At 37.5% G+C, this 17,354-nt stretch overlaps 1 protein-coding gene across 4 annotated transcripts in view; it reads right to left on the reverse strand.

Annotated features, from left to right (window-relative positions):
- ahcyl1 (adenosylhomocysteinase-like 1) overlaps positions 1-16,607 on the reverse strand; it is a 29,997-nt gene extending 13,390 nt beyond the window's left edge. Inside the window, exons 1-3 of one of the 4 annotated variants that reach the window (XM_048209874.1) lie at positions 16,112-16,607; positions 1,083-1,197; positions 393-536 (exon numbers count right to left, since the gene is read on the reverse strand). In XM_048209874.1, coding sequence (XP_048065831.1) covers positions 393-536; positions 1,083-1,197; positions 16,112-16,297 — 445 coding nt within the window. In that variant the 5' untranslated portion in view covers positions 16,298-16,607. Of the gene's footprint in view, positions 1-392; positions 537-1,082; positions 1,201-10,326; positions 10,484-16,111 lie in introns of those variants that run through there. The other 3 variants (XM_048209873.1, XM_048209875.1, XM_048209876.1) reach the window with 3 other exon arrangements.
- Positions 16,608-17,354: the final 747 nt, after the last annotated feature.

Below are 17,354 nucleotides of genomic sequence, written 5' to 3' on the forward strand. Positions count from 1 at the left end.
TTTTTGGGTGAAGTAACCCTTTAAGTACTGTACTGTATGGACTGTGTTGATGGCATTAAGATCTTGACCCAGTTATCCCTTTAAAAAAGTTGAAATCATGAAATTAAATTGAGTTCCTGACAGCAGCAGCTGTTACCAAACATGGTTTACTTGACAGCACTTATACACACCTACATTTGTGTTCAACCGGTACAACAGATGTCCTGAGTCAACAGTACATTACTAAACCATCAAAATTAATTTAGAAAATTTGACAAAACATGACAAACTAGTTGAGAATCAATACTGTAATGGTTATGTAAATCCATATTTATATCACACAGCAACAAGAATGTGAAGGTGTGAAGAAAACCTGACACACAGTAACAACCATAAAAGGCGACTCTCCTAACCTTGCTCAGCGATCTCGATCTCCCGCCGACCAAACTCTGCCTGCTTGATGTTCTTGACACAGAAGTCGCTGCTGCCCTTTGAGTTGACCTGGCTTTTCTCACGAGGAGACGTCTCATCATCTGAACTGTCGGTGTATGAGGCCGCTACAGAAGCATGGAGGCACATTTTAGTTCATGCATTTAATCGTGTTTGCAATAAAAACATGACATATGAAAACCTTTCTTCTGATCTTATGAAATTATTTTTCAATTCTGTTTCAGCAGTCTGCGATTGGTGGGGGTCGGTCTGCAGTCGCAAACATGTAGGAATGTTTATCCCTCACTTTTGTTGGTATTACGAACGATTTAGGAATGTGAATTTGTCTGATCCGCTGCCAACGCTACCAAAAGTCTGTAGTTTTCGCTTTAAGCTGGTCTGGGATTATGTTATACAACACACAAACTAGCATGAACAAGAAATAAGCAGTTTTGGGCCACAATGATGTTTGTTGACATTAAGTTTCTGGAATAAAACTAAACCCATTTATGTACTAAAAAGGTATTAGACCTGAAATGTATACATTTGCATGCATTTAACGCTTCATGCCACATGACAATGTTTGTGTTTTTGTTCTTCTTCTGAACTACAGAACCTTATTGACATATATATGGCTCTGTTTGGCTTGCAGTGAGGGTGGATGAGGGTCTGACCTGAGCTGTAGCTGTCCGTGGAGGACTGAGAGATGGAGCGAGACAAGGAGCGACGGCCGGTCTTTGTAGGAAACTTGCTGAACTCCTGCTTTTCCTCTTGGTTGGCAAACTGAATCTGCTACAGTAAGATGGAGGTATGGAAAAAGAGAGGATGGGGGAGGGATAGACACATGAACATGTGATTTCGTTGTATAAGGCTTTCTAGCAGTACATTTGAATGTAGTTAAAGGTGCCCTAGAATTAAAAATTGAATTTACCTCGGCATAGTTAAATAACAAGAGTTCAGTACATGGAAATGACATACAGTGAGTCTCAAACTCCATTGTTTCCTCCTTCTTATATAAATCTCATTTGTTTAAAAGACCTCCGACGAACAGGCGAATCTCAACATAACACCGACTGTTACGTAACAGTCGGGCTCATTAATATGTACGCCCCCAATATTTGCATATGCCAGCTCATGATCGAGGCATTACACAAGGGCAGCCAGTATTAACGTCTGGATCTGTGCACAGCTGAATCATCAGACTAGGTAAACAAGCAAGGACAACAGCGAAAAATGGCAGATGGAGCAATAATAACTGACATGATCCATGATAACATGATATTTTTAGTGATATTTGTAAATTGTCTTTCTAAATCGTTTCGTTAGCATGTTGCTAATGTACTGTTAAATGAGGTTAAAGTTACCATTGTTTCTTACTGTATTCACGGAGACAAGAGCCGTCATTATTTTCATTTTTAAACACTTGCAGTCTGTATAATGCATAAACACAACTTCATTCTTTATAAATCTCTCCAACAGTGTGTAATGTTAGCTTTAGCCACAGAGCACAGCCTCAAACTCATTCAGAATCAATTGTAAACGTCCAAATAATAATACTAACATAATCCAACGCATGCATGCAGCATGAATGACGAAGACTTTGTAAAGATCCATTTTGAGGATTATATTAGCTGTGTGAACTTTGTTTATGCAATGATAGAATCGAGAGCTTGGGAGGGGGCAGAGAGCGCGAGCAATTAAAGGGGCCGCAGCCTGAATCGGCGCATTTCTAATTCTTTGGGAACCAGACTGTTGACGGCACCCAGTGACTTCCATAGGATTTTTTTCCTACTATGGGTGCCGTCAACAGTCTGGTTCCCAACATTCTTTAAAATCTTATTTTGTGTTCAACAGAAGAAAGGAACTCATACAGGTTTGGAACAAATTGAGGGTGAGTAAGTAAGTAATGACAACATTTTAATTTTTGGGTGAACTATCCCTTTAAGACATATATAGCAGATATTACTGTATATCATCCTACATTTACCTTAATGCAAACAGCAATCTCTTTATAGTTCAGGCTCGATTTCAAGCAGTACAAATTTAATCAAACAAAATATGAAAACATAACTTTGAAATATAACTACTGAACATTAAATACACCAAAATACTCTAAGGATCAGCACAGCTTCAAACATGTGCGGTCTTAATTTAGCCCAAAAGAATGCTATAAATAGCATCTGCTCACTGCTGTATTAAATATATTTCACAATTACATAACAGATGTGGGGAACGAATCTCATAAGGGGATTTCAGTTCCATTTCAGTCATTTTAATAATGCAAAACTTTAAATATTCATGGAATATATGCTAGCAGACTGATGAAGGCTGTGTTTTCTATGTGTGTGCACTGTGTGATCTTGTTTTGTGGAGAATGCAGATGAACTTGACTGTTAAATTATAGCTTAAGTATAGCTTAAGCAGCAAGATGCTTTGAGCAGATTACAAGAAAACTGTGACTGTAGCTTTATTCTCTGAAGTAAACACTATGAGTTAGCATTGAAACAAATGCAATTTTCTTTCCTGTGTTGTTGTATTTCGCCAAAAGCGTTTTGTTTATATTGCCCAATCAGTTAGTGACTTCACAGGTGTTTTGTGTATGAATGCATCTTGTGAGGAAACGCACCTTAACGACTATATAACGTCATGTCTAATGATCTAGAACATATTTATGAGAACTTTTGATATAGCCAAACAAATACTGCAATAGTTTGTGACAGTAACTGATTCGTAAGCTTAAAAATGGACATTTGTAAATGAAGGTATTTTAACCACCCCTTTAGACACCATTTTTATTCTTTCCACAAGCCAATGAACCAGATAAGATAAAATTGACCAGATCAAGATATTTCAGTAGACAGATATGTGATGCAAATATTTGAGCCTAGATGCTCCATATATTAAAGGGTTAGTTCACCCAAAAATGAAAATTCTGTCATTTATTACTCACCCTCATGTCGTTCCACACTCGTAAGACCTTCGTTCATCTTTAGAACAAAAATTAAGATATTTTTGATAAATTTCGATGGCTCAGTGCCCAGAAAGCTACTAAAGACATATTTAAAACAGTTCATGTGACTACAGTGGTTCAACCTTAATATTATAAAGCGACGATAATACTTTTTGTGCACCAAAAAAACAAAATAACTTTATTTAACAATATCTAGTGATGGGCGATCTCAAAACACTGCTTCATGAAGCTTCGAAGCTTTCCGAATCTTTTGTTTCAAATCAGTGGTTCGGAGCTTGTATCAAACTGCCAATGTCACATGAACTATTGAAATTTCGAAACACTTATGATGTAACAAAGCCCCGTTTACTAAAATCACATGATTTTGGTGCTCCGAACCACTGATTCGAAACAAATGATTCGTAACGCTTCGAAGCTTCATGAAGCAGAGTTTTGAAATCGCCCATCACTAGATATTGTTGAATAAAGTTGTTATTTTGTTTTTTTGGTGCACAAAAAGTATTCTCTTCGCTTTATTATATTAAGGTTGAACCACTATACTCACATGAACTGTTTTAAATATGTTTTTAGTAGCTTTCAGGGCATTGAAAAAGGAAATGATCTTGCTGGCAAGGCCTCACTGAGCCATCAGATTTTATCAAAAATATTTTATTTTGTGTTCTAAAGGTGAACGAAGGTCTTACGAGTGTAGAACGGCATGAGGGTGGGACATAATTTTCATTTTTGGGTAACCTATTTTCCTAAAACAGAAAGACCAAAAAAAAAAAGGTAAACACAAAAAAAAATAATAATAATAAATAAATAAATATATAAATATTTGGAGAAAATTGAGGGGAAAAAATACTTTTAGGAGTACATTAGCATATAAGATGCGCTCAAAGCTAACGCATGGACTAAAACTACATTTTTAAATGTTAATGTCATTGTGCAATTAAAGTAAAGTAATGTAAGCTGAAAGATAAAACCTTACAGTGCACATAGGCTGACAGAAACATTAATATTATCATGAAGGGCAATATTACCAAAATACCAAATGAAGACAGATCAGTGTTTCACATTACACTTCATGTAGGACTGATCATGTGTCTGAAAAGGAAGAAATGATGGGGAGGATCGGGGCATCTGTGCTGGGTTTCATGGCAGACTATTAGATTTACACAGTAATGTGCAGGTAAATCACAGAAGCAGAGCTCTGGTTCTGACTGTTCCTTCTTTAGACCTGATTTATGTTCCTTTCATACACGCATTACACAGATGTCTCATCTACAGACATGGATCACAAGCGGCTCAGCTTCAAAGCATCTGCAGATTCAGATTTACCATGAAAAAATAAGCAGAAAAATGACTGTGCTTTAGCAAACAGAGCACTTTTAAGCAGTTTTTGATGGGGCAAAATATTACCAAAGATAATACTTTTCATTGCAAAATTAGATATAAAACAATTCTTGCAAAAGGTGTGTTTGCATTTTACACAAAATTGTATAGTCTTTAGAGAAATGGCATGAATGTAATCCAATAATTGGCCTTAACTTTATATTAAAGGGTTAAAAATGAAAATTCTGTCATTTATTACTCACCCTCATGGCGTTCCACACCCGTAAGACCTTCGTTAATCTTCTGAACACAAATTAAGATATTTTAGTTGAAATCCGATGGCTCCGTGAGGCCTCCATAGGGAGCAATGGACACTTCCTCTCTCAAGATCCATAAAGGTACTTAAAAAATTTAAATCGGTTCATGTGAATACAGTGGTTCAATATTAATATTATAAAGCGACGAGAATATTTTTGGAGTGCCAAAAAAACTAAATAACGACTTATTTAGTGATGGCCGATTTCAAAACACTGCTTCAGGAAGCATCGGAGCACAAATGAATCAGTGTGTCGAATCATGATTCAGATCATGTGTCAAACTGCCAACGGCTGAAATCACGTGACTTTGGCACTCCGAACAGCAGATTCGACACTGATTAATTTGTGCTCCGATGCTTCCTGAAGCATTGCTTTGAAATCGGCCATCACTAAATAAGTTGTTATTTTATTTTTGGAGCACCAAAAAAACATTCTCGTCGCTTTATAATATTAATATTGAACCACTGTACTCACATGAACTGATTTAAATATGTTTTTAGTACCTTTATGGATCTTGAGAGAGGAAGTGTCATTGCTCCCTACGGAGGCCTCACGGAGCCATCGGATTTCAACTAAAATATCTTAATTTGTGTTCTGAAGATTAACGAAGCTCTTACGGGTGTGGAACGACATGAGGGTGAGTAATAAATGACTGGTGAACTAACACTTTAACAAACAAAAATGTGGTAACACATTTCATACATTTATTTTCAGAAAAAACTACTAACAAAACTATGTGTCTATATGTCAAGATCTATAATAAGTCTCTTGTAAGCTGTATGTGTTTGAGTCACTAAAAAACCAACGCATTAGTCATTTGTGCGGGAATCGAGCTGTGCTTTTCACGCTGTATGTTTAAAAAGCACTGACTCATAAAGTCATTTGTTTGGGGTTGAGACTACAGTGGTTGCACTAAAAGTTTTTGGCTGCATTAAAGAGTAATTACTCTTTATTTACTAATTACTTCGCGACCATTAAAATTATATAGTATGAATGTGTGTAGTATAAATGAACAGCGCTCTCTTCCACTCTCATTACTCACAACTAAGGTGCCCTTGAGTAAGGCACCTTACCCCCAATCACTCCCCGGGCTCCGCAGCAAAAATGGCTGCCCACTGCTCCGGGTGTGTGTGTCTCCCATGGCTCATGGGAAGTGTCCACCGGATCTGCTCTACAGCATCTCGCTGGAAATAGTAGGTCATCTGGGTACTATTTAACTACCGTTTTACTGTGAATTTGGACATACTGCTTTTTAACTACTATACAGTAAGTAAGTATGCAATTTCAGATGCAGCCTTTGATTCTCAAAAATTAAAGTCATTAAAGTCAATCATTCGTGAGTTTGCGCGATGTGTGTTTCAGGCTTTAGATTCAGTTTTTCGGTGACATTAAATAAATAGTGCATAATAAATTATGCTATTCCATTTGCATTTGCGGAAAAATGCATGTGCGAGAACTGTTAAAGGACACGGTGACATACAAAAATGGTTCTCAGCCCTAGTCTATTTGCTTTGGACTGGTCCAGTTGTCAAATAGTGAGCAAAAGGATGCTTCAGGATGAAGTAACCTCCAATCTGTGACCTTAATAAGTGACATCTACCTGAATATGTGTGTGTGTGTGAGAGCGTGTATGTTTGTGTGCGGTTATAAGCAGTCAAATAATCCGAGCGTCTAGTATATTTACTGTCCAAGCGCACCGCAGACAGATAGAGAGGGCAGCACCTCTATCTGTGTTGTATTTAAAAACATGAGATTTCGTATAATGCATCTGATGATAATCAGACTACCATGTTCTTTTTGAAAGGGTTCTGGATAGTTCAATAGTGCTCATGAATCTGATACTTTTCCCAAGCGAAACAGCAGATCCCTCAACCTTACAAAACACAGCTGCCATCACAACTCCTACTGTGAACAATATGGAGACCCAAAAGAAAGTTTTATTGCTTAGAGGCTGCTCTTTCATTGCTCAGGGCACTTATGGACATATTTTATTTTTAAGTATAAATTATATTTAATATTATTTTAATATACACTACCATTTGAAAGTTTGGAGTCGGTAAGATTTTTTCATGTTTTTGAAAGAAGTCTTTTAATGCTGACCAAGTCTAAAATTATTTGACCAAAAATACAGTAAAAATAGCAATATTATGAAATATTATTACAATTTAAACAGTTTAAAGGGTTAGTTCACCCAGAAATTAAAATAATGTCATTTATTACTCACCCTCATGTCGTTTTACACCTGTAAGACCTTCGTTCATCTACTGAAAAGATATTGTTGATGAAATCCGATGGCTCCGTGAGGCCTCTATTGAGAGCAAAGCCATTCAAACTCTCAAGGTCAATAAAGGTACTAAAAACATATTTGAATCAGTTCATGTGAGTTCAGTGGTTCTATCTTAATATTATAAAGCGACAATAATACTTTTTGCGCGCCAAAAAAAACAAAATAACGACTTTTCAACAATATCTATATGGGCCGATTGCAAAACACTGCTTCATGAAGTAGAGGTCTGCATTCCCGCGGCTGACAATAACCCGGTCGCTCCCGAGATGCATTGACATCCGCGCATCTGTGCTTGAATTTGAAGTGAACAAAACTTTCTGCAGTGGTGGCGTTCAAAAACCTGGCAAGATATGTTCTTTGCATTAGAGGTGCGCGAGTGCACGTTCAGAGAACATTCAACCTTTGTGATCAGATTTTGGAGGAGAGACGTTCTGAAACGGTCGTCAGTCAGCGTCATTCTGTTCTTGCGTGGATGGTGTTGACAGCATTATAGACAAATAACAAATCTTGTATATATGCAACATTTTATATTTGTTATCCTCAATCACTCTCTTTCTTTAGGGGAAGTTTAAATGCGAGATTCTGAAAACGATCTTTAGCGGGACCCGTCGGGTCGGGAAGAAAATCACTATATGCGGATAGCGGGTGAACACAGAGTGAATTTTAGGCGGGAGCGGGTTCGTGCGGAATAGAACCATTGCGGGAAAGTTTGGGAGCAGGATGAAAAAAACGGTCCCGCGCAGACCTCTATCATGAAGCTTCTGAGCTTTATGAATCTTTTGTTTCGAATTAGTGATTCGGATCTCCTATCAAACGGCTAAACTGCTGAAATCACGTGACTTTGGCGCTCCGATTCACTGATTCGATTCGTAAAGCTCCGAAGCAGTGTTTTGAAATCGGCCCATAAAGATATTGTTGAAAAGTTTTTGTTTTTTTTTGGCGCACAAAAAGTATTCTTGTCGCTTTATAATATTAAGATAGAACCACTGAACTCACATGAACTGTTTTAAATATGTTTTTAGTACCTTTATGGACCTCCAGAGTTTGAATGGCTTTGCTCTCCATACAAGCCTCACTGAGCCATCGGATTTCATCAATAATATCTTAATTTGTGTTCGGAAGATGAATGAAGGTCTTACAGCGACATGAGGGCGAGTAATAAATTACATTATTCTCATTTTTGGGTGAACTAACCCTTTAATATTTTGTTATATTTTAAAATTTCATTTATTTCTGTGATGCAAAGCTGAATTTTCAGCATCATTACTCCAGTCTTCAGTTTCACATGATCCTTCAGAAATCATTCTAATCATTCTGAGTGGAAGGGGACGGAGGGTGGGTAGGTGGATTGGTATGTGTTTTCATGTTTTCATACTTTTGTTTGTTAAAAAAATAAAAAATAAAAAATTCATTCTAATATGCTGACTGATGCTCAAGAAATATTTCTTATCATTATCAATGTCAAAAACAGTTATGCTGCTTAATATTTTTGTGAAATGTTTTTTTTCAGGATTCTTTGATGAATAGAAAGTTCAAAATAACAGCTTTTATTTGAAATAGAAATCTTTATTTTGTCTTTTAAAATGTCTTTACTGTCATTTTTGATTAATTTAATACTTGCTGAATAAAAAAATGTATATATATATATATATATATATATATATATATATATATATATATATATATATATATAATCTGTTGGTATTTCCTCTGGAGAAAGAATAAGGACACTTAAAATCTTCTCCTGAGATCTTTTCTATGAAGAGATTTTCCTAAAACTGCTCCAGATACTGCACGACTTCAGATTTGAGTTTGATATGCTGTGACCCACTACACAGTTTCACTTTACACAAAACAGTCAGCAATCTATTTTCCAATCCCAGAAAATGCTCAGTTTCCCCTGTAGCATTACTTTAACACCATCATAAATAGGTTTATCTGTTATCTAACTTTGCCAAACAGCATCCAAGTCCTGAGTTTAGGTATGTTTGGACACAAAACTGCAGGACATGCCAGTGAAGTTGACACAACACACAGCTGATATTTCAAGGAAATTGGAGTGATAATAAAAATGCCATTGCACGGTAGTATTGTGGCCCAAAGGCAGAGCTTTGAACTAAAATAACTGAAATAAGTGCTTGAAATAACTGGACATTTATGATCAGAGAAGTGCAAAGTATAATTTTTCAGGTGAAGGACAGAGACAAAGAGAAAGCTATATGAACCCTGATGACGCCTCATAAGCATTAACATTACTTTTAGCTCATTTCACTGATTAGACTGTCAGTTAAATTATTAAATTGTACTATATTCTTTTTTTAAACATGCTGGCAATGTGCTGTAATTATCCAGAGGGCTGTGGATTATGTTAAATCAGACTTATGCCACTGCCCTAGCCAGTGTTATGTAGTATATAGTCCAATGTAAGTGTCAAAAGACTGTTTAACTGGCAATGCATGACTGTTGCAGATGTAAATATCACCCTTTGGCAGAGATCAGTCAGACTTACAACTTCACCTTCACATTCTGAGTAATAATTGCTTAAGTCTATTTTAGTCTGTCAGTCATTGGAAAACAGCACATGATGTCTCAAATCTTCCAACTCAGAGAATAACTAAGAACTTCATATATCAGAAATCATTTACAATAATCTTTCAATGTGCTGACAGGGTTTTAGCATAACATTTCAAGCATAACTGTTTATTGTGTGGATAAAAAGGCAAAGGTTTAAGCACTCGCTCCATATCAATAAACTCTACAGGGGCTAACTTAAATGATTTATACATACATACACACATATATGAATCTTATATATAAACATTACAACACATAGGAAATTAATCTAATAACTGTCTCTTATTTTAACTAGGTTTTTTAATATATTTATTGATATATTTATATTCTTTTTTTTTTTCAGTAGTATATAGACTCTATGTATATAAACCATATATATCTTCACCAAACAAATCCAAGCTCTTTTTGCTTTGTTCTTCTGTAGAAGATGGAAGAGAGCATAATGAGGCACTTACCCTGGGAAAGTCATAGCCATGGTTCATGGTCCCTGTCTGTGCCGGCTCTGTGTGCCTTTGTATTGTTACTACTGGTGTTTCACCAATGTAGTTTTACACACGGGCGGGTGCAGGGGGGAGCGTTCTGTGTGGAGTTCTTACAAGCGGACATGAGGGTATGGGAGGTGACAAGGGAACCAATAAATCAACCACTCACAAACACGGCCAGCCTACTTTTGCTCTCTCTCTTTCTATAATCTACTGCATCCACTGTAAGGGCACGTCTGTTTTTGGTGACTGAATACTTCAGGAATACTAAAGGAAGGGTGTATTTGTTGCCCCAGAGTGTTTTAATCCAACTGGTTTTCCCAGTGCCGTCAGAAACAGACTCTCCTGCAGAGTTTATTCAGGGCGGCTAATAAAACAGGGATCTGGGGGGAATTAAACCATGTTTCTACAAACCCCTAAAGCATCCACTATAGGTCACGTCGGTCAACTCTATTCTGAGATCTGACTAAAAATAGAAGAAAAAGAAATCCATCCAGTTCATTGACTGTTCTGCTTAACAGCTCACAATGATCCATCCTGGTCGAAACATACAGGCAGTACTAGGCCAGCAGACGCTCATGCGTTAAGCAGACACCGTTGAGCGGTTTACCGTGACTCTGACAATACCTGCTGTAGTCCTAAAGTTACCAGCTTGGCTTTCAGCCACAGTCTCTAATCCCAGGCCGAGGTCACGCTGTGTACACTACACTCCACATGATTGTCAACAAAAACAAAGAACTCTACAGCACTACACATAGTACTGGTTTTTTGATTCAATCAATGGTACAAAAAAGTAGGGCTGTCAACTCATTAAAATTTTTTTTAACTGAATTAGTTACACGATATGCTGATTACATAATCAAATTAAACCCAATTATATATCGATTTTAGCCCCCAATGAAGAGAATTCAATGAAATTACATTATTGTGGAAGATTAAAACATTTAAAGACATTTTAAGAAGTGGCTTTGGAAGTCAATATAAGCGGCATTTCCAACACAGGAACTTTCCCCAAGAACTAGGGACTTTGGGGTGGTACTCGGTGTGTTTCGACGGCAGGCCACATTCACACAGCAACAGAATACGGTTGTCAGTCCTGTATTTGAGTCCTTAATACGGTTACGTTCACACACAGTATGGTTATATACAGGAGTGACAACCGCATTCTATAACCGAACTTACACCCATAAATTTTCAGGACTCTGACAACCGCATTCTCTGAAAATTTACGCTGTGTGAACGGAACTGGACTGGACAACTAGTTGTCTGTCATGTCATACAGTGCGAGAGAGCCGCTATGCTACGGGATTTCATAAATTTATCGAAGATAAGAGCTGTGTGTCCCATCGGAGCTGCTCCCATCAGTTTTGTATTCTATGTGCGACTCAAATGCTGTGTCATTTGTGAGAAGCTGCAAAGAAGGACGTGAGGTACGACGGTTAAAGGTGCCCAGCGAGCTCATGTTTACATCGAAGCTGTTGTTGGTTAATGAAGACTTGATGGATGAACTCATGGCTCAATTGGACTCTGTCATGTCAAAAGTGATAAGACTTTTCAGTTCTATGGATGTTGCCATCTTTGAAATTACTTTGGTCACTGTCACTATGTTTACTAGTAAGAGAATACGGGCTTGACTCGCGTTGCATGTTCATACAGACAGTATTCGAGAAGCTGCTGTTTGAACGAGACATTTCGAGACTCACACCTTGAAGTAAAGGCGGTTGTCAGTCCCAAAAACTGACAGTGTGAATGTGGCCTAGTTGAAATTATGGGTAAAAATTTCCCCCTCAGAAAGTCCCTGCTCACAAGGTAGTACTTTTTCAAAGTTCAGGAACTTTCAGGGATGGGACTTGGTTGCTGAACATTGGTTGAGTTCACGCAGCATTTTGATTGGTTGACTTCACGCAGCATTTTATTTCAACCACCATTTTTAAAAGTCTGTTGAGGTGCAGGCAGTTGTTTGCTATTCTAATCAACAATGGACTTTAAAAAATGCGACAGATGGACCAACGATGAGGTACAGGCTTTATTAAGCTTATATGCGGAGGATGAAATCCAGCGGGAAGTGGAAAGTTGTGTGCAGTTGTACAGCCTAATCTTCATGGTACTTTAAAAACACAGACAACAACAGGTCTGGGGGAAAAAAAGTTCCTGGGACAAATTGTTCTGGGTAATTTCGGTGGAAACGTGGCTATAGTGTTTTATTTCACTACCATTAAACATGAGCCCGTCATTGGCCTACAGTCCACATTGATCCATATGATATATACACAGTATATATGTACCAGCTTCACGAGTTTGTTTGCCCATATAATCTTTAAGCTATTATGGTTAAACGTATTTGGCTTGCTGTCCGCAGTAGAGCTCGAGGAAGCAGCTTCAACTCAAGCTTATATAGTAGTCAACATTTGAAGTGGATCAAAACCTTTCATCAAAGTTGTCCTAAAACCTTCTTCTTAGGACAACTTATTTCTTAGGACAACTTAGATGAACTTTTTTGATCCACTTCAAATGCTGACTACTGTATATACCCCCCAGTGGGAATACTAATGCTTGGAACATGAGTCTGGTAGCAAGATGCCTAAATTATATTGGTGGAGTTAGGGAGGTGGAGGGATGCCAAAACAGCTGAAGCAGGAGAAAAGTGATTGGCTGCTATATGCTCCGGCAGTTAATTGAAAGATCAGATGGGTTCACTCCTCCCGAAATTACATTTAGGAACTAAATTTTTTAGCATCATTACTCCAGTCATCAATTTCACATAGGCTAATCCTTAAGAAATAATTTTAATATCCCGATTTGGTGCTCAAGAAACATTTCTTATTATTTAGATATTATTCTTAACCATCAAAGAATCATGAAAAAATGTATCCTGGCTTCTAAAAAGATATTAAGTAGCACAACTGTTTTCAACATTAATAACGACCATATTATCAATGTTGAAAACGGTTGTCCTGCTCATTTTTTTTTTTTTACAGAAACTGTGAATTCTGGGTTCAAAAGAACAACATCTATTTGAAATAGAATTTTTTTGTAACAATGTAAAAGTATTTACCGTCACTTTTGATCAATTTAATGCATTCTCTTGCTTAATAAAAGTATTAATTTCTTTCAACAACAACAAAATGACCCCAAACTTTTGGACAATAGTGTAAAATATATATAAAATTGTCTAAATACACAAGCAGACTGAAATTTTTGACCATTACTCAGATGGCACAAAAATTATTTTTTGAAGAATTTACATATGGAAAAGGAGGCATGATAAATTACCATTAATCATTGTATTTTCTTGAGATTAAAAAAAAAAAAAAAAAAAAAAAAATCACACTAAATTTACCCTACAAAAAGTCATTTATATCATAAAGTCCTGACTTTATACATGACTCAGTGTCATAATGATGACCATAGTTTTAACAGCTAATAGAGCAGTTTAGTTTTCAACCCAAATGTTTTTTTGGGGGTTTTTTTGGTTTTGTTTGGTTTTTTGTTTTTACTGAAAAAGGAACAGGCAAGGAATCATCTTGACGTAACCAAATTGCCTTAAAATTGGTGTGAAACAGAAGATGCAACAGCCTTTTCGTCCATATTTTGTTATATGTATCTGAGTAAAATGGATTCTCAAAAAAGAAAAAATGTAGGGCATGAATTGCTATTGCTGTGATCTCATATGAGTGACAGGTCGCCCCTCTCGGATAATTCATTTGTAATAAATACTGCGATATTCCATAAAAATAGGAATTTTGATTGTATGGTGACTTTAACAGGATTTAGATGAGAATGTGAAACTTCTGAAACTGTTCTGAAACTCCCAGTCAAAAACGATCATCCTACACAAACCACTTGAGTGAATGAGATAATAGGGCTCTGAAGTGCCAATGGTCTAACGTGAATAAATGAAACGCGATCTAAGCTCTCTCAGATGACTGCTCGGTGTAAAGAGACCCTAATGGCGGCTCAGGCACTGAAGCAGCAACATTGGTCTAAACCCTCAATGCATCTATTCAGCAGAACTGGACGTGCAACCAATATCTTCCCTGAAAAATTCCTGAAATTTGATCTAATCTTCAAAATTATGTGCATTAAGTGTTGCGTGTCAAATTAGGAGAGGAATAGATCTATTCAAAGAGATGAAGAAACTTAACTCTCCATATTGTGCTAAATCCGTATGATGGGCTGAATGTATGTTTGAAGAGAAAACACGGAGAACAATAACAAGGAGGAGAACCCAAGGTCAAAGCAGGGCTCTCAGCAGGTAGGGTCGGATCACGGCCCCATGCCAAGACTCGGTCCGAGAAACAGGAGAAAATGTTCCTGAGCGAGTCAGTAGACATGTGTCATATTTCTCCGCTCAGTGCAACTTTCTTTCACAATGTTATCAGAGCCTCCCGCTCACAGAGGGACAAAGCTAGCGGAGGTACCGAGAGAGAAACTTTCTCACACCCTCACACTGTGAGGAGAAAAGGATACAATTACACAAAAAACTGTGATTGCTAGAGGAGAGCACTGCCAATACATACAAAAGAGGGAAAATCAGAGAGTAAAAAAGATAAATGTATCATATATTCAAACCATTGAGCATTTCTCAAGAGACTTCACCTGTTACAAGGTAATTTGTGCACTAAAAGCCAAGCACATAATGTACATAAATCTGCAAATCAATGTCCCTTGTATTTATCTGGTATAAATGACCCTATATTTATTAAACCAGATAAATACAAAGAACAGGAATCTGCTGGTGTTGGAGTCAGTAATCCTTTTAGTCTTAAAAACTTCATTTTTGATTCAATGTGTCAATTGTTGATTTATTTGTAATTATTTGGTAAATTTGCCAGCAATTTCTGTAAAGTAAATCCTACACCAATTTCTTTTTCAGTAGTGCGCACACAATCTTTTTAAGAGCGCAAAATACTGCTGTTGAAAGATTTAGATATTCTGAACCTTCATTATTTATATCATACTCACTATATATACTAAGCCAAATTCAGATTTGTGAAATCTTAAACAGTAAATGTAAACATCAGCACTGAATTTGATTTGGTGTTGAGTGTTATGCAGCTGAAGAGAAGCTGCAGAACAGCCTGTGGCTCTGTTGTATAACCAGCTGACAACTCGACGAGCGAGTGGGCAGAGTAGTGTGCCTCTTTTACCACCCACTCACACACACACACACACTTCAGAGGGTCACACTTAATACATTTACACAATCTGAATTGGATCATCTTTCTTTTCCAGTCTAAATGATCTGTCTGTCTGTTTCATATCAATCTATCTATGCTGCATCTTCACTCTTTGATCCGTGCAGTGAAGTGCTCTGACACTTTCAGCTGTCCTACATGCAATTCTGGGCCGATTTTTTATAAATAGGCTAAGTATTAGACACCAGGAGAATATTTAAGACATTTTAGATACAATTAAAAATATATTTCTCCACAATTCCTTTAGCTTGTATGATATTTTCCAGAATTTGTAAACTGCGTTGGACACAGTGACTGACAGATGTGACAGTCACACTACCGCAGGGAAATTTACTGGATGCGACGAGAAAGAACTAAAGAAACGCTGGAAACATGCGTCACGTGATTCTAACAGGCTCCAGCACACACCTCTAGTTCAACTCTTGTCAGGGATAATCTCTCCTAATGATCCCAGTAAACTAATCGACGTGTCCCAAACTCGAGTGCGATGTTTTCAGGACACACATGATGTGTGCTTCAGCCTGTAACAGATAGCCGGACAAAAGACACGTCCTTCTTACCTTTTTCACAGATTTGTGGGTCGGAACCGCAGTGAATGCGGCGGACAGCTCGCCGACGTTCATGTTCACGTCGCTGTTCTTCGTGGCTGTCATCGCAGAGTATTTCTCGGCAACGTTTTCGCTCTCTTTAAACTCTTTGCTGGCCTGTTTCACCTCCAGCTTCGCATCCCCGCCACAGTCTGTCATGGCAATCTAAATCTACGCGGTTTCCGAGCCGTTGCCGGTGGTTTTACGCGATAGTCCTTCAGCTCTGTTACTGTAACCTTTCGATTCGTCCTTATGTTGCTGCTGGAGCGCTTCAAAAGCTCCGACTATCTAAAGCGGAAGGGGTGATTGCGCAAAAACGTCTGAAGGGAAATAAAAAACTGTCGAACGCGGATAGAAAACGGATGCGGACGAGTTTAAAAGAATGTATTTCAGTCCACGCCGCAGTGGACCACAGATTATTATATTTGACTGTCCGGTTGACGGCCAGCAGCATCAGCGGTGGGCGGGGCGTCGAGGCGAGCACCTGCACGCAGAGGAAGTTGCACGAGAACCGTGTCTTAACGGTGCATGTACCGAAATGTCGCTTTATTTTAAACAGTTCTTGTCGAAAAGCAACTATTTGAGAGTTTAGCTAACTTTATGAAAATACATTACAATGTAAAAATAACATTAAGTTTAATATATTTTGAGAAACGTATTCCTCTCAAAACTTACTCAAAAGATAACCAAATATGGATAAACTGACCTGGATAATGGGATTTAAATAGGCAGTTCCGAACCAGTATTTCTTTCTTTCTTCTGTGAGACACAAATGTTGTAGTTTGTCTACACAATGGATGTGAATGAGGCTGTCTAACATCCCTTTTGGAAATCTTTTCCTGTGAACTGTTCCTTTAAATTCCATAATATGCAGTATTTGCCTTTTGGTTCTAATTTTCATTTATGAGTGAACCGTTTCCGAGACAATATTTAAAAGGGCCTCCTATCTAAGCTAATATGCATCTCTGGCACTTTTTGTTGTAATACAAACAATATACCTATTTATAATATGCACAATATAAACAAATAAATATACAAGTAAATAATTGTAAGACTTATCGGGCCCCGGCCCCCAGGTTAAGAGCCACTGCTTTAAAATATCTGATTTCAATCGCACCTAAGTGGATTGAATCATAGAACTGTTTGAATTAGGATCATTTACAGCCTTCTTGTGCTCACACAGATTAGAATAATAAAGGCAAGTTCACAAAGCAAG

This window comes from Megalobrama amblycephala, linkage group LG12, assembly GCF_018812025.1.
Source record: "Megalobrama amblycephala isolate DHTTF-2021 linkage group LG12, ASM1881202v1, whole genome shotgun sequence".
In the NCBI taxonomy this organism is placed as follows: Eukaryota; Metazoa; Chordata; class Actinopteri; order Cypriniformes; family Xenocyprididae; genus Megalobrama; species Megalobrama amblycephala.